This window comes from Haliotis cracherodii, unplaced genomic scaffold, assembly GCF_022045235.1.
Source record: "Haliotis cracherodii isolate W230 unplaced genomic scaffold, xgHalCrac1.p SCAF_8, whole genome shotgun sequence".
Taxonomy (NCBI): Eukaryota; Metazoa; Mollusca; class Gastropoda; order Lepetellida; family Haliotidae; genus Haliotis; species Haliotis cracherodii.
The window spans coordinates 2,314,017-2,332,683 of record NW_027266341.1 but is presented as its reverse complement, the minus strand read 5'-3'; the positions used below and the strand labels follow the sequence as shown (position 1 = coordinate 2,332,683).

The following is an 18,667-nucleotide window of genomic DNA, read 5'->3' as shown; positions in this document are numbered from 1 at the left end:
ATGGCGATCCAGTGACGACCTTCTCGTCTGCTAGTCTCTGTGTTGACAATGAGTCCCACACCTTTGGCACGCTGGCCAGGTGTCAGAGTGGGCAAAGTATCTTTGGCAAAAACACCTATGACATGAGATTGTAAACTCGGGTCACACTGTATGGCGCACCAAAGCTGAGAGGCTTTCATATTGTCTCTGCTTTTTTCTTTTGGATGAATTGAAAGTTACTTGACAAACACGTTGCGAGCCTGGTCGATTTCGATGATGGAATTCCTCTGAGTCAAGACGACGCAACTCAGCGTCGTGGTGAGTGGCCATTTGAATTCAAGTTCGAGCCTCACACTTCCAGATTTCACCAGGTTCAGGTACTCCGAATCTGCACACATTTTATCAATGTCGAAGACGAACAAGGCATTCCCCAAGAGAAATTCACTTCTGGTGATAGCGTTTCCCTTGTTTTCCTTCCACAGACCCATGCCGTCTAGCATGTTAACGTAACAGGTGACATCATCTGCTTCGGTGGGTTGACCCGGAACACTGACCCCATCGATGTACAACGTCATCTTTTTAAGCATGGACGACTTAAAATTAAACGGGTTGCCTGTATAGCTGCCATTTAGACTCGAACTGTCCACCAATCCGACGACGTATCTGTTGGCCACGGGGTTAGAGACGTTGTCTATGCAGTGAGTCTGCTGCGTGGTGGGGATGCTGGTGACCTTGACCTCATTTTTTGTATACGGGTAGAGAGCGTTCGTCTTTTCGAACAGCGTGTTGTGAGCCAAGATCAGGGCGGGGTTGACTTTGACTTTGCACACCTGCAGGTAGGCATCCAAGATCTGAACTTTGAATTCGTGCTCGGTCACGCTGCTCATCAAGCAGAATTCAGGATTCGATCTGTACATCTTCAATGTCAGGTCCACCTCGTTCAGCAGGTACCGGTTCATGTCGAAGATATCTTCGTAGATGGGTCCCGACATGGTCAGTACTTTGCTGTCCGCTATGTAGGAGGCTCTCGATGACATTCCGCCGTTGATAGATCCAGTGACGTCGCTGCTCTCCAGGTCGGAGTTTTGTTCGGCTACGTCCTTGTAGAACAGCTGAGCTGTCAACTGAGTGGTCTTTGCCTCAGCTCCGTACTCCAACAGGGTCTTCATCATACTTTTGTAAGCGTAATGGTTGTTGGTGGAAGACACGAGCTGATTCTGCAGGTAGACCGTGACTTGAGAAAAGAGCGACTGCAAAAACAGGTTCACGGGGGCCACGTTTTCATCTTCTGCTAATGGTGTACCGTCCGTTTGAGTGACTTTGACATTGAGGTGCAGACGGGTGCGCTTCAGATCGACGTAGTCGCCTCCGGAATTGGACACGTGAAATTCCAAAGGTGTGGAATCGTTGATTTGGCTCAGAGGACGCACGTTGACGAAGTAATGTTTCTGAACGCTGGTTTGATAGGGAGGCAGAGTGAAGAGATTTAACGATTCGGGAACCAGTTCCTCGAATTCTTTGTCGTTCAACAGGGCCATGATTTAACTAAAGATGTCGTTTTCTTTCACTGGGGTACACTTGAGCACTTTAGCCGTCTTGGAAGGTGCGTTGATGTTGTCAGTTCGACGTATCTTCTTGGTTGTGACGCACTTAGCCCCCGCCTTGCGTTTTAAAGCCTTTTCTCTTTTGCCGTGTGCTTCTGCTCTCTCTACTTCGCTTTGGGATTCGGATGTCATTTGGAGAGTGACCTTAGTTGGAGGATCTGCCTTTTGTTGTTGTGTTGCCTGTCGATGAACTGGAATCACCATCCTTTGCATCTTCCCATTAACCAGTCTGGAGGATGACCTTGTCGCGTGTTTGTCAAAGTAATGTTTAAACTTGGCGTAGTCGGGGAAATACAATGGGCGCGAAGCATCCATGTTTACTCCACAAAAGGATAACGTCTTAAGTGAAGTGTGGCGTAGGTCTCTTCCGTTAAGAATGACGGTGTAGAGGTACTCCCCGACTTTAAATACAGCTCAATATTGTCGGTTTCTTTTAATTTGACACGAATGGTAAATTCACTACCAAACGTATAGGTAGGCCCCTGTCTCAGATCGATGCGTCTCAATAAGGCCAGTTGAGTTTCCCCTACCAACGAGCTGTCACATAAGTTACATAACAGGTCCACGTAGGGGTCACCACTGGGGATTTTTTTCGGATTCAGCTTTCCAAAATTGAGCTCGACTAAAGACACCACCCAGAATCTGTCAAAGACTAACCTTTGATTTAATTTGACTCGAAAATGATAGGGTGAATTCTCAGGAAAGGAGGTTGTTTTGGAGTCTGAGCTTTTGAGAAAAACGTACTTTTCCATCATCAGAGGTCTTTCAGTTCGCTCTCTTCTACGTAGGAATCAAAGGAACTGGGCCACCCTAGCCAACGCACTAGAACATGGGTCTTGCCTTTCACCTTTTTTCTTTTCAGAATTTTGTCGACTTGCCACAGCACATCACCCCCTTTCTCGACCTTCTGTAGTTCGTTCGCGTAAAAGCTACCTATCAAGGGTTCGTCGTGGAAATCTTTCAGCTTGTACTGAGGGAACGTTTGCTTCTTGTAACGTCGAGCCACTTTAAACAGTTCTTCCGTCCACTTGAGATCGAGTTCCTTGGTGAAAGGTTTCCTGAGGTATGAGATGCGAACCAGGTCGCCCACTTTAAATAAGTATTTCTTGATGTTGGGTTTGACTTTTCTCAGAGGTTCCAGATAGAGGGGATCCCACACTTTCACTTCGTTGGTTTTATCGACATCTGCAGGAGAGAGATGAGGCAGAGACGAATGAAGGGTGTGATTATAATTGGATACTAAATCCGCCAGAACGTCCAGATAACGTTTGGTGTTATTGTGGGTCATGTATCTGGTGATCAGTGATTTCAGTGTTCTGTTAAAACGTTCAACGTAATTACTTTTGATGTTTTCGTTGCGAGCTATGGTGAGTTTTATCTTTTGTTTTTCTAAAAACGTCTTGAACGCCCCCTTAAATTCGCTTCCGCCATCTACTCTCACCTTCCCGGGACATCGCTGTTCGAGGATGTGTTTGAAAGCTTTCAAGACGGTTTCGGGTTTCTTATTGTCTAACGGAAGGGCGAATGCAAAGCGGCTCAATATGTCGATGGCCACCAGCAAGTATCTCACACCATCGTTCCACTTCGTAAACCTAGACAGGTCGGCCAAATCCACGTCGAACATTTCGTCGATAGAATTCACTCTGACTTTCATTCGTTTGAAACGGTATCTGACGGGTTTGTGTAAACTGTAAGCATCTTGATTGTTGACAAACCGTCTGACACTGCTCGCTGGAACTTCCAATTGACCTTTTAACACCTTTTTGAGTTTACTCGGACCCAAAAACGCGCCCGGATTTCTGGGAGTGAAATAATAATCTTCCAGTACTTTGTCAGAAGTTATCTCTCGAGAGCTCATCGTGTAATGATAGAATATAATGGATGATGTTTCGTTTTATATCATTGTTGTTGTGCGTCTGTGTGTGTCTGTTCGCAGGTACCAGGCCGAAGCTCGCAGGTGTCACTGCATCACATAACCACATTGGTGATGCAGGCTTTTCCTCCTGCAGCTATAAACCCTGCCGCCATGGTGTAACGGAAAACAATTGTTGAAAACGGCATTAAACCCTAACTCACTCACTCACTCGCTCATTATGTGTGACTGAAGATAAAATACAAACAAAATACAAATTTTCAACATTGATTTTTATTATCAATATCATAATTAAAATAAACAAACAAAACATTCATTCAATTAGTCCCAAGAAAAAACATTTCACATTCTTTTGTCTAACTTTAACAATTTCTCGACGCGTTCTTTCAATCCCTCCTTCCATTGAGACGTTTTAAATTGAGAGTCACGATAGTCCTTGCATCGATACGGGACCAAGTTAAAGTCCCTCACATATCGAAAACTTGGGTCTTCTAGCAGCAGTTTTATCCAGCTCTCGTGCACCTCTCCATCGTCTACGTCGGATAATGCCGTGTTAAAGTATTTCTCCACCAGTTGTTGTTCAGACATATCGCAGGTGTGGCCCCATTCACCTTCTGCATCGAACATGCACCCGAAACACAATTCACGAGACAGTCGTTTGATCATCTTGGTGAGTTGAAGACAGTAGCATAAAGTCAACAAGTTTTCAACGAGTTTCATCTTCTCCGCCACGGCGACCTCGTCCGCGGAGAGTGCCCAGCAAGATTTTTTTATAATCACTCGCTTAGTGACGTTGAAATCGTCTCGAAACTTGCGCTTGGCGTTTTTCACGCATTCGTCACGATTTGGAAACCATTCGTGAGATTGGTGAATGACTGCCTCGTTTAGGGTGTGCGGCATTTTCATGACCTGCTTCCAGGAATAGAATGTAGATTTGCCTTTTCTTCCCACTCTGTTAAAAAGATAGTATGAAGAGGTTCAGAAATTGACAATATCATGTTATAGCTGAGCAGCAGCAGCATTAAGATATTCTTGGTTCGCTGATTGTCTTGCATGCATCAGCTTCTCAAGAGTACTTATCATAAAGCTATACCTATTGTAGCGATTACTAAATTAAAATTAATTGAGTGAACTAAGAAAAATTGCACAAACCTTGCCGACATGGTACACTGTTTTTTACGAACACAACTTCTGTCTCTGAGGGTAGACGATGAAATGAGTGATATAGGCGTGATTTTGTACATGTCACTATTTTAGTATTTGAAATTCACTGGTTGATAGGATTTTATGTTTATCACGTGTTAAGAAAATAACAACCCACCTATGATGATTGGATGTGGTTATGTAAATATTTAAATTCAAAGAATCTCATTGGTTGATGACTAAGTGTATGTGTGTAAGTGTAATTTGGTTAAATTCCATTCAAACTCTCTCATGATGAATATAAAAACATTCTGTTTTCTTCTTTCATGATAACATCAACAAAGAAAAGACATACACGAATGAAAACACAAATGGATTTTATTTTAAAATTATATCATGAATCAATTTCTTTGATTATTACCATGAGAATTTGAACTATAAACATTAGTGACACTTGTGTCTTGGATTACAATAGATAATAAAAAATTGTTTTTTTAGTGTGACATCACTGTCTTCTCCGACAGGATTAAAGCAATCAGAGTTATGCCCCTTCCTCATGAGCTAATCAGAATCATGTCTCTTGATGCAGAAACACTAGTATGAGGTAAATGTGATAAAATCATTGTCACATTCTAAAAGTCTCTCATCTTCTCTCTCAGCTTCTGTTCTAATTGTTCTTTTCTACTCGAAGTAAAGAAATAAGTGTTCAAGTAGTGTTCGTTTTCATAGCATTTGGTGTTTAGGAGTGAAAATAAAAGTCTGGATGATGATGCCATTTGCTCTCTTGTCTTTTCGAGGATAAGCCTGTGAGACATTGTTGACAGTGCATCATCAAAATAAATATCAACCCTCTCTTCAGCACCCATCATCAAACACGGATGATGGACTTGAGATGGATGATCGACTTCACATCCGTAACAGTCTTTATTGCACAATTCATTAACTTTGCTCTGAAGTTCATCCACATAAACAGATGTCATCACAGATTCAAACACTGAACGAATGTGTTTCTTCAGGTTATGGTTTCTTTTGTGACGCCACCGTTTTGAAATAACAACTTCTTGGCTGGTCACAGAGAAGGGTCCCCGGTGAAGCATAGTCTCTGCTGCTCCATTCACCTGATGTCTCAGCATTCTCTCGAGACATCGAGAACCGGTAAGACAAGCCGCAAGGTGACTTCTTTGGAGAATTCTTCCTTCCTTCAGCACTTCTCCTTGGCTTCCAGTCACCCTGAATCGATACCTCGTGAGATTTCCAATCATCCTGTAAGAGCAAAAAAAAAAAAAAGTGTGTTAATTATTAATATATATTTTTCCCCATCATGCAAATTTTAGATTATGTTATACAAGTTTTTGTTTTCTGACATATACATTTAGTTTCTAACATACAAGTTTTTAGTTTCTGTCATATAAGTTTTAGTTTCTGACAAGTTTGTTTTTTCATACAGAAGTTTACCAGCAATAAAAGGTTATTTATCTTTGATAAGATAAGTGAATTAAAGTTTCTTTTTACATCATTTGTGAAAAACATTTTGCATAAGAAATACCTTTTCACATATCAGGAACACAGGGACGAAGTTTCCATATGCTATATCATCCATGTTTGCTAGACACTTATTGTACTAATGAGAGGGAATTGTTTAGAATTTTTCTTGAAATGAACAGGTTACAAAAGGTTCTAAATAGGATTAAATCCATAGGGTCGAGATTCGATGCCAACTGCCAACAGGTATCGCTTATCATCTTGAGGAGTTAAAGCCAGTTTGGTCACTTTGTCTGTGTAGAGGGTGTTGTGTATGGATCGAATTTGATGAAATGTTGATATGTTTTGTTGGTGTTTAAAAAGACAATCTTTAAACATCTGGTGACGGAGATGTTTTTTGACAAAAGCTTTCTGCACACCTTTAGCAGTGCGTTTCTCAACCCTTTCACCAGGAGTTTTGTCAAAAATAAAACTATAGTTTTTGGGACGAAGTCCAACAAACTCTCTGATGGTTTTGCCACCCACTTCATCTTTCATCAAACCGATGGCCTTGTGTCTTTCCATGGAATGAAGTGGGTGGTCTACGGGATAGTTTGAGGTGTCAAAGAGGTGGGTGTTAGCTAACATAAAGTTTTGAGGATCGCGGACAGGAGTACCCACAGGGGACCAGATTTGATAAAACAAGCTATCCGTGTCTGTCATGAGGACCCTGACATTGTCACTATCGTATTCCTTCAACATGACATTGTAGTGAAAGTCATAAAGAAGTCTTTTTGCGTGTTCCAAAATGGTGAAGCCCACGGCGACGGGTTGGTTCAAAGTCACAGACACCTTTTCCATGCTCACCACGACCAAATTTTCCGAAAAGATGTTGACACTTTTGAAATTGGGTTTTGATGAAAACCTTCGCAGTCTTTCCTCGGTCGCAATTAATTCAATTTGTTTGTAATTTCTTACATTTTGCAACTGTTTCCCATACACGGCATTTAAGAGCAGTTTAAACAAGTCTTTCGAAAAGTCATCCGTGGCTTCTTTTCGTTTCTGCGTGTTAAAGTCAATGTAGGGCTTCATCCATTTGGTCTGAGTAAATTTCAAAACTTTGTGTACTTTTTTCAGTTTCAAACCCAATTGTAAATATTGCTGCAAAGTAGCCAAGTAAATGATATAATTTTCTTTGTCTTTCAATGTGCCAAAAAGTTTGGTTCCCGTGGCTTTCACCCCTTTGATACCAAGCTCTGCGAGCAATTGTCTATGATAGGGGGACATATCTTCAAAGGGAATGCTTTCTTTGGTGGGAGCGAGGGGCAGCGACTGATGGACAGAATGAAGGTGACGTTGATATTCCAAATCACACTCTACAATGTAACCCACGCTACCTTCGGGGTCTAGTTGCAACCAATCAATAGACTCTACTTCTGTTTCGTCTACCCAGTCAAAATGACCTTGAGGTAAAGGACAACTCATGGCTGCACCATACAAATTGTTAATGTCAAAGTACATCAGGTGAGATTCAGGTTTGGACGGGTCGAAATCGGACATGTGTTTGTGATTGGCTTGAGCGTGGCGATGATTGATACTCGCCACGCCTCCTCTCACTGCGTTTGAGACAAAGTTGTACATATCGGGATCGGTCATAAGATCTAAGCTCACACCCGTCATCAAAAGACAAGCATCCATGGCCATCCCCGGGAGAGTAAAGTACTGACACGGGTCCAATCTGTAGTAGCTCAGACACATGTCACGGAATGCTTCGAACACATCGGTCAAAATCAAAGTGTCTACGGCAACGTACAATTCCATGAACTGTCTCACCGATCTAATTTTAAAAGTCTCCCAAATGTGACGGGCGAAGGCATAGTCTTGTTCAGAAATGGTTTCTTCCGTTAAGGAAGAGTAAAAGTCGTCACGACTCGGAAATTCTGTTCGATCTAATTTTTCAAAAGTGTCCACATACTCATAAAAGTAGGGTAACTTTCGAGTCAGCAAATCCACATGTTCGGGAAAGTTCTTTGCCAAATAGACAAATTCTTCTTCGCCTTTGCTTCTCAAATTGTTGGCCAAATTTTGTAAGCTGGTGTTTAAAAATTTGAAACTGTCCAAGAAACGAAGTTGATCTATTTGAAACATGATGAAGTGTTCCGAATTTTGACCTATGCACGTCAACTTTCGATCGGCAAACAGTTCTGCTGCTTGAAGAATCAAATGATTGTCATACCTCGAAGCATTGTGACAAATGACATTGACAAATTTGGCTTCGTTGTAGTTGACGTTGCAGTAATTGTGACACAGACCCCTGACTCGACCCGTCAAATGATCGTGATCGATGTGTCGCTCATTCTGCTGTACTTTCTCCCCGCAAAGATAGCAATGGGTTTCCAAAACTGAAGCTAACTTTTCCTCATCTGTTAATGTCATGGGCACGGGATGATTTAAGATGTCCATGATTTGATCGTAATCCTCCAAAAGATGCGTCATGAAATGCTCTGAGGCTCGTTCCCCGCTATAGGTTCTCAATGGAAATGTGTACATGTCGGGTTCCCGACATACAATTTGATAACTGTAACCACATGGAATGTGCTCATGGACGTGGTGACTTTTCCTCTCCGATGTCTCATTATGTTCTAAAGGTGACAACACAGATTCAAAATCGCAGTAGATCACAAAGGGGACTTTGACTGTTTTGACATAGTGACCCAATCCAAACCTTCTAAAGGCTTTGTTTGGTTCAGGCATTTTAATTCGTTGAGCTTTGTGATAACAGTAAGGGGTGTGCTTTTGTAATCTATCATCAGTTGTAAACGTCCACAAACATTTTCGGCAAATGAATTTTCTGTTACAATCTCCAGCTTTTCTGGTCAAGGCTGCCAAACTAGTGATCAAAACATAATGAGAAATGGGAGGTTCGTCTGACTCTTCCTCGTCTACTTCTGACGTTAACAGAAGGAGATCGATATGCCGTTCTTTGGGCAAGTGGGTCATATCGGAACTAACTCTTAAAGGAAAGACAACATGGTGTTGATCCTCATCTCCATCAATACCATACACATTGATGCTGAGATCGTTTGCTTTTTCAAATTTTGAAATATGTTTCAGAGGCATGGGAAATTCACATCCATTCAAGTCTAACTCGTGTAGTTTGTCCTTGTAGTGATTCACTTGTTCTCCGACCAGTTGAGACTGAACGGGGAACAGATGCGCCAAAACGCAATAGGCAAAACAGAGGTCATCGTCCACGTTTTTAATGTTTAACAGACAGCGCTTGTTCTCCAGTGAAGGAGGGAGGGGGAGATGTGAGCTTCCGCGAAAGGGTTGATATTTAACCACGGATAATTTCACGCTCAACACAGTTTCAAAGTTTAAGTTTGAGCTATCTCCTTCGTAATTGTCCATCAGTTTCATGATTGTGTTTGTGGCTTCGGTGTACAACGCATCCAAATCATCGGCTTGGGTGGCTGGAGACATTTTGGTTCGAAAGAAAGGTTCAGTAAATGAATTCAGACCGTCCGAGTTGGTTTTGCTAAATCTAAATTGAGTACAAAGTCCCCACTTGATACTATGTTTTGTTTCAATTTCTGTTTTCAAGTGATGAATCATGTCAGGTTGAATTTTCACAAAATAATAGTAGGGATCATTTCCCTCTTGGCCCTGAGGAATAAAGTCAAATTCCCTGACATTTCCATTTATTGCTTGTCTGGAACATGACTGTTGATTATCTACATTAGTTTTCTTACGTTTAGCTGCAGCCCCGCCACCACTTTGTTGATTTGAATGGGTTTGTCTCCTGTGTTTAGTGAGATCTTTCACTGATGGGAAAGTGGTCGAACATGTATGACAAGTAAAAGTAAAGGTAGAAGTAGATGGTTGTGGATCGTTGTGTTGACTTTTTATGTGTCTTTGTAAGCTATCACTACGGTTGAATGATTTGGAACATATTTGACAATCAAAATGTTTTGAAGCTGGGCCACAATTTCTCTGATGTCTAACAATGTTCTGTTTGTTACTGTAGGATTTTTGACAAAACTCACATGTAAACACAGGTGTTGTAAATGGGGTAGACATTTTTTTAATTTTTTAATTTGTTTTCATAAAGTCTAGCAAACATTGTGCTTGGAACACTTCTATTTTCTGAAATAAATAAATATATAATAAATAGAATAGTTTGTCTTTCAGACTATTAAAGTCAACATGACAATTTAAAGGAGTTTGAAGTGTTCTTCATAATCACAACTATGATAGATCTTGGGACAAAATTTACACTGTTTTAAAATGGATGCAAGGATGTAATACTTGTGATATACTGAAATTATAATTATAATTATAATTAGAAGATCTTTTTAATATAATTGTTTATGAAATGTAAAACATAAAACTCTTACCTTTTGTACGAAGAAAAAATCTATCCAATTTGAAAAACAAACTCCTGAGTCACCTTTTGGTAGGGAGAAAAATAAATGGCACAGATAGGCACAATGTTCATTTATGAACCAAGAGAGACGGAATGAGAGGTTTAGATGACAACTCTGCTATTTATAGGGTAAAATTGACACATATTCAACACCTCCTGTTGTGTTGACGCAAGTGTTTTCATTCGTGAGACCTGTTTGTTCAGTCAACAGGCGTTGCCACTGCAACCCAATATTCCTAACACGCCCCCTGTTGACACAGCTGTTTCCGTTCAACACAGTTGTTTGCTCAGTCAACAGACGTGTCCGTTACAACCCAATTTCGCTAACACGCCCCTGTTGACACAGCTGTTTCCATTCAACACAGTTGTTTGCTCAGTCAACAGACGTGTCCGTTACAACCCAATTTCGCTAACACGCCTCTATTGACACAGCTGTTTCCATTCAACACAGTTGTTTGCTAAGTAAACAGGCGTGTCCGCTACAACCCAATATTCTTAACACGCCCTTGTTGACACAGCTGTTTTCGTTCAACACAGTTGTTTACTCAGTCAACAGGCATGTCTGCTACAACCCAATATTCCTAACAGGCCCCTGTTGCCACAGCTGTTTCTATTCACCAGATTGTTTAAGAACAAGAGTTTTATGCATTAAAACTGAAACACGCTTGTATTTTTTTTTCGATGAAATAAACGTGAGACATGATATTTTTTTTCATTGAAAAATGTTGACAAGTGACAGGATATCCTATACAATTTCTTGAAACTACGTTATTTCACTCTAATTTTTTTTTCATGAAAAATGATTCATGATATGGTAAGGGTTAAACGAGTATTTTTTCCATTGAAATAGGAAACTGAATCGACATTTTGAACTCAAACATCTTTTAGAAAAAAGAATAGAATTTTACAGTATTAAAACGTCATATACCAGACTGGCATACATTACAGTCTTCAACACACGGGTTTTGCGATACCGACTCTATATTTCTCCGAGCTGACCTCTAGCTAGGAGTCAAGACTGTTAACCCTTATTTTTATATATAGTTGTCATGGCAACTAAATGTTAAAAGGAACTTATAAGAGGTAGCACTAGAAGAGTTAAGAACTGGACATGTGGTTTCTATGGAAATTCAACTCACACCCCTCTTTGCCACATGTGACAGTCATTACTACGTGAAATCCATGCATCAATGGCATATGTCTAACAATGACATTCCTTTCCCCGTGAATCACATTTGAACCTCGTAGTAGCCACTTCCATATAGGGACATTCATTACTATGCTTTTTTTCTCACTTAATGGACTCATTAACACATTTCCTTCTTGCATTGGAACAACAGACCTCTCATTACCCTTTCTATCCTGTGATGTCATGATTATATTTGACTATGAATGAGTTATTGCACTTATGGATCAACTTAGCCTGAGATGTGGAATGGGGCCTCATAGAACTGACTTGTAGGTCAGGCGCGAGATTCAAACCGAGGACACGTGACACCCGTGAGCGTTCATGGCAACGTCTGCCATCTTGTTTTTTAGACACGTGTTGTTCTACGTTTAACGAATGGTCAAGTAATTAATTGCATGATTGCATACGGTCAGTTGACCCTTAATGTAATTGAATATCGGGAGATCTTTCTACATGAACCTGTTCCTGGGCTTTTAAATATTACCGCACATAGCCCGCCACCGAATGCCCACAGAGAAATGTTTTCAATGCGAAAGGTTCAAATGTTCACCACATGTTCTCTCGCCAAAATGGTCTCACAATGACATTCCATTCCGCGTGAGTCAAGACCTAACCCAACCCCGGTCGTAGTAACATGTCCATATAGGAACATTCATTACTATCCCGTGTTCTACGGTTAACGAATGGTCAAGTCATTAATTGCATGATTGCATTTGGTCAGTTGACCCTTTATTAACCTAATTGACCTGTGACGTCATGCATACATTTGCATATTAATGAGTTATTCTGCATATTAATGAGGCAATGACATTGACAACACCCCACCCCCAAGGTCAAGGTTATGTGACGTCATCAGTCACGTGAGGTTACTAGGTGCACTTGTGACGTCATCAAATGTGGATTTGTGGATGGGTAGTTATTAAATGTTATCTACTAATATATATTTTCTGCTGAATATTCGAAATATAGTGAGTTGGTACTACATATGTATATGGTTCTATTTTAAATGACTGCAGCGCTCCATTATGAAAACAAATTGTGTGTGCTGTTTAACGCCGTTCTCAGCAGTATTCCAGCGATATATGTCGGCGGTCTATTGTATAAAAAATAAATGCAACTTGAATCTTGAATCTTAAAAGTTGTAACTTTTCCGCAAATAAGTATCACATGCAGCATACAGTGTATCACCTGATATATACTGTATACAACATGCAGTTTACAGTGCGTCACGAGCTTTGTGCTGGTCAGGAGCACATATTTCCTACCCCTTACCCTTCGGCAAACACCTCATGGGGGGCATAACGTTAACGAGGTCACATGTCAGGCATGCATGCTTCAGTTCAAGAGTAAGATCTTCCGGACGACCACTGCACTAGAGGCATGTGGATTGTGGATGAGGTGCTACGCGTTTGAAACTTGGAGTTGAACCCTAAGCACCTATAGAGAAAAGCTCGAAATAAAACGTTATGGACTCGCGGACTTGTTTTCAATTCAAGACGGACATGTATCAGGTTGAACTTCTACCACAGATATAACTTAGTTACCGCTTCCTAACTGTAACATCAACTGAAGTTTACGCCTTTTATACACATTTGTGATGGGGTGACAATGCGACAACGAGACATATTTTGACTTTGAAAATGTCACGTTATAAAAAAAATATCCTCATTAGATGAGAAGGTCTGTTAAGAACTACCTCAGTAAGTCAATCACAGTGACAGAGAGTCGTAATACATTTACATCAAGTACAAGACGTCAAAATGCAAGCCTTTGTCATCACTGATCAATTGGCCGATCAACAGGTGATTGTTAAGATGAGTCAAATAGATACTAAGGTAAATTCATAGATTGCTGTCACTACGATAGTTTGGATGTGCTTTGCTACGGGTTTTTTTTCTCTAGGATGGGTTGTAGCGAGGGTATCCTTGAACAGGCATGCAATCCAACTCTCTGACTTATCCAAGTGTAAACTTAAAGGGTCTAAATGATGAGAAACAACGCTTCTGTATGAATTCGTGCAAGGGAATCCACAGGGTTTCCCCTAGGAATGTGGAAGTAGTCAGTGTTTACGTCATTTCAAGAATACAGTCAAGTGAAAAACGTCATGTGACCGACCTCTCGTCCAATGGAAAAGCCGTATATCGTGTAAACTTCACATTAAAAAAATAGTTACTGTTATAACCAAATAAAACAACCCATTATCCGATAGGGGTAACTGTGCATAGCGGAGGGAAATGTCACTCATTAAACTTGATCAGATGGTTCGGTTTGACTTCTTGGCGCGTGTCTGAATTCCAATAATAGGTTACATATCCTAAAACTGACTTATCAGCAAATCTCGCTGCACTGCGCGCGACAGATACTACAGCAAGGCATGCAAGAAATACGAAACCTAATGCTTCCGAAAGGAAGACTTCTGCATCACGTGCGTCGGGGGACCAGCGCCATCTGATTGGCCGTTAACAATTGTACAAGGCGCAGCAAAAAGCATCGTTTTTCCGTCCATTTTACGCTTGAAAAACTCGATACTTTTCCGGACACTTTCTGGACGCTCACCAATTAATCAATTTTGATGAATTTTTAGTCGTTTTTTCGGCCAATGACCATATTCGGAAAACAACGACGTTTTGATGCGATTTTGAAGTGATGCAGGTCTCAGACGTTTACCACTTTGGGGAAACCCACGAGCACGGGAATGGTGCTGAAAAACCTAGAAACATAATCGGGGCGAACCGGGATTCGAACCCACAATCATAGGTTTCTGGCGTATCCAAGGGACGCAACTCTGCACAGCGAATCGCGGCGCCTTAGACGACTGGGTCACCCGTGCACCCGTACTTCATGACTCCTTGCAGGTGTGAAATGCACGTGGCGACAGGGGCGTTTCCTCAAAATACATAAACACTTGGATTCATTGGTAAATTGCTGCATTGATACCGTGTTCAACATAATAAGCACCCAGTGCGCTCTCAAAGTTAGAAATAGGGGGCTCTTATTAGAATATTATTTTGGTGAAAAACAACAGAGTTGAAAGACCGTAAATTTCGTGGTTTATGCTGAAAGCCTGAAATGCTTATATACGACAGATATATCTTTTGCAGAATTTAATTTCCTATAATTAAGAATGCATATAACATACGTATTATACACGAATAAATAAGTCTTGTGTAAATTGATCAATCGGAACAAGGTGCTAATTGGGATTGTTCACGAGCCAATGTATTAGCAAATATCGACGTGGGCGCTTATTAGAGCGGGGCGCTTATTACGTCGAATACGGTAACCATTATCGTCCTTATCAGACATAACTTAATCATTGTCCTCATGAGTCATAACTACTCTTGCATTTGGATTACTGCCTCGTTTATTTAATAAAAATGCCAATAAACCTTGACATGTTTAGATCACCTATCCCTTGTGACATGAAGTATGTTATTTGGCAAAGCACATCTTGCTTTACGGATACAAAGAATGAATACTTTTCCAATAATACTCCATACAAACGGTTTCTGCTGATATTGTATCGATGTCCATGTTTCCGTTCCCATTTAGTTATGTAAAATGTTTACTATTGATTTACGGCAACTGCCGTTATCTATTGCAGTGAAGTTACATTGGTCGATGAATCACAAATAACATGTAATGTACCGTGATGACACTGACGGGTAATATCAAAAGAAACTCGGGTGAGAATCTCTATACCATCACACCAATTTTGTCAGTTCTCAGGTTCAAGGATTTAGTCCACTGCGACTGTTGTTTTCTTCCACACAACAGAACCAATTCTGGTCTGTGTAAAACAGGAAGTGATGTCACTGTACATCCGACACCAGGCGCCCCCTAGCGAGTAAAAAATGCAGTTATGCAGCATCGAGCAATCCTTTGCGCATGCCCGAGATGACGTCCGTCGTTTGGTTAACGAGGTATTGCTAAGCAGTTCAACACCTTCACGCCACTTTTTGAAGGAAATTAACTTCGGTTCTGGTGTCGCAATCTGAAAACAAACACAAAATGTATTTACCACACAGACGATACTGTCGATTTACAGAAGAAACATAACCAAGGCACTTTTAAGTTTTACTTTTTAAAAGTTATTTTGTATTCAAGGTGAATTATTACTCGCTTGCCCAGACCATCCCTGTGATGCGGAGCTTGGCCACTGCTACATGAGCTGCTAAAATTTTCCTGATATATTATATTTTTTCGGCGGATTTTTTTTCAGTAATTTGACTTCAAATCAAACCCTTTTGTCAATGCAAAAGTACATTGTGCATTTAGTACTTCGGATTCGGTAATGCGCAATGAGACTCAGGGTGTAACATATATGGTAGTGAGGATTCAGCAAAGGCCAGGTTGGCAGCCTCAATGATGGCGTTTGAGGAGAGCTGAAGAGTAAATGTCAGAGTGTCTCACCTGGGAAATCATACGGACGTGTCTCGCCTGGGGAAGGGTATGCACGTGTCTCACATGGGGAAGGGTACGGACGTGTCTCACATGAGGAATGGTACAGGCATGGTTCACTTGGTTGAGTCTACAGGATGTGCAGTAAGTGTTAGGGTTAGGGTTGTTAGGGGGTGTGTCCTACCTAAGATAGGATACGGGCCGCACAGTTAAAGGGTGCTCCTCAGTACAAGGCTTAGAATGCCAAAGAAGCGCCTTTCTTTCAACACCGCACATCTCTCGGTTTCTATCAGATCTGGTTCACTGACGTTGACGTTCCAGCCATAATGTTGTACCAGGGTCCCGTCAGCCAACAAGAACTCGTTACCATTGTAGAGAAGACCGAGCCATGCGTGTTCCGACCTTTATGTATATAATTCATTTAAAAATACAGAACGTTATTATCATGGACATAACATACAGTTATGATTTTAGCTTTTGCCTTTTACGCTCAATCGACTCTTTCTCGGCAGGTAATCAAGACTGATTACTCTCCTGCATTGAATCAGGTCGATGTTTCATCATAAGCTCAGAAGCATTTAACAATTATGAGTCAACTACAAAAGAAGTGTTTTGGCAAGACATTAAAACTTCTCCCGAACGTATTACTTAAACGTTTCTCTTTGATTATAAGCAGTAGAATCTATGTTACTGGGTTGCCTAATCTTTCACTTGATTGTCTGAACAAGGCTCGATCCTATTGTTGACTTTAAATAGTGTTTTAATATAAGAACTTTTTTCACAGTTTAGTACTATTTATAGCTCGTTAGACAGGATACCACTAGAATGGTAATCCCGTCTTGCGGACGTTTGTGGACGTCTGTACGTATTTGCTGCAGCATTATTCACGGCCAATGTAGCCATATTTTATGATGCAAACTGTCCATAGTCGAACACATGAAGTCTCTTACTTATGTTTATTTGCTTCCCCTGGGATGCTGGCGTAGAACCTGTGCAGGTCATCAATGTCGGCTTCTGACGTTACTTTTGCAAGGTATGTGCAGATTGCAGTGTTTTAAGTTGATCAATCTGTTTCTTTGTATATGTTAGTAAAGTGTGGGGGATAATTGCAATGATATTGACAGGTTAGTGATTGGGGCGTCTGGTACTTTTCCTGACGCGTTGCTTGGTGTGTGAGTAGCATTATTGTCTAATGCGCTCAGCAGATTAGCAGATTATAATCACTTGAAAGTGTTGAAATCGGTTTGTGCTGAGCTTGGATTGGTTTGTACTGTGTGCCACTATATGATAAGTAACATGCTCTCGTGCACATAGCAGAATGTCAGCGTTGTGGATTGCACAGGCTTATGCGGTGAAAGCTTCAAAATTATCACTTAAACGTGCGGAATTTAGTTTGTGCTGAGCTGTTGGTTTAATTGTACGGAAAACATTGTATGTGAACAGTCATCATGTTCTGATGCAATGGCCGTGGAATTTCTCTTATCATTACTATACAGAAAGTTGTGTTCTACGACTGTAAATTAATTTCACAACACACACAAGAAAATAAATAAAAATGTTACAAATGCAAATTATTAACAAAGGGAATATGATACCAATACCTTTACGTAGACACTTATCAGAACAAGAAAAAGACTCGTTGTCGTATTAAGATTTTATTGATATATTTTACTTATGTAAATGCAAAATGTTATTTAATATTTTCTTTTCTATATGCCAAACAATTTCACAAGGCACAAAACTTGCTAAAAGTTTAAAACAAATTCTCGATCTCCATAGTGAGATACCGTGGTTATTGCGCTTAGAACAATCCAGTACGCATCACTGTGAACTTTTTGCAATGAAAACCATTACAACGTTAACTGACTTCTTTGATAGGCATTTAGAAGTTGGATTGCTAAGTAAGGATAAGAATTTATGGATGGACAACTTCTTTATTACAATTAAGAGCGACGTTTCGGTGTAGGTTCTAACACCGTTATCAAGCAAGTGATTTACAGAGTGTAGTGGGCAAGTATATATACAAGTAGGAGGCAATGTTTATACAGTAGAGTAGATATTGTTATACTGGAGTAGAGAAGCCCTATTGTGTACACACAGGGGCAGTGATGATAATCATCAGTGAAGTCAGTGCCTTTAACAAAGGATGAAGGCAGTAATGTAAACAACGGGATTATGGCTGATTGGGGTCTTTGATGAGTTGATGGTACGCAGGGGGTATGTAATAGCCTTGGTCACGGTTTAGTGAGGGCTGAAGTCTTTTGATGTTGATGGCTTCTTGTAGCTTCCTGATCTTGAAGTCTTTGAGGTTGGTGGCGAGGGTTTTGACTCTCTCCCACTGGATGCTGTGGCTTGGGTTGTCACGGATGTGGTCTGATAGAGCCGATTTAGAGTCAACTTTGGAGACTGAGCTTTGATGTTCTTTAATTCGGGTTTTGAGGGGCCTAGATGTTTCTCCTATGTAAGCTTGTCCACAATTGCATGGAATGTGGTACACTGCTCCTGATGGTTCTCGCTTGTGGCTGGATGGTGGTTTCCCTGTGGCTTTAATTGTGTTCTGAATAGTATGACTTCTTTTGAAGACTACATCA

General features: G+C 40.8%; 2 protein-coding genes across 2 annotated transcripts; both read right to left on the bottom strand.

Moving 5' to 3' along the window:
• Positions 1-215: 215 nt before the first annotated feature.
• On the bottom strand, positions 216-1,517 carry LOC139450251 (uncharacterized protein F54H12.2-like). Its single transcript, XM_071231930.1, has one exon. The coding sequence runs from the start codon at positions 1,515-1,517 to the stop codon at positions 216-218; it is 1,302 nt and encodes a 433-aa protein (XP_071088031.1).
• A 3,576-nt stretch (positions 1,518-5,093) lies between these two features.
• On the bottom strand, positions 5,094-6,891 carry LOC139450567 (uncharacterized). The gene is made up of 2 exons (XM_071232322.1): positions 6,326-6,891; positions 5,094-5,862 (listed from the first exon to the last, which is right to left on the bottom strand). Exons 1-2 carry the CDS (start codon positions 6,820-6,822, stop codon positions 5,232-5,234), a joined length of 1,128 nt encoding a protein of 375 aa, XP_071088423.1. The 5' UTR covers positions 6,823-6,891; the 3' UTR covers positions 5,094-5,231.
• Between the last annotated feature and the right edge of the window lie 11,776 nt (positions 6,892-18,667).

Bases quoted from the DNA above. Each gene is read 5' to 3' on its own strand.
- LOC139450567 (XM_071232322.1), bottom strand. From the start codon at position 6,822: ATGTTGAAGGAATACGATAGTGACAATGTCAGGGTCCTCATGACAGAC. The intron at 5,863-6,325 runs GTTGGCAGTTGG...TTGCTCTTACAG, and splicing joins CAAGATGATAAGCGATACCT to GATGATTGGAAATCTCACGA.
- LOC139450251 (XM_071231930.1), bottom strand. From the start codon at position 1,517: ATGGCCCTGTTGAACGACAAAGAATTCGAGGAACTGGTTCCCGAATCG.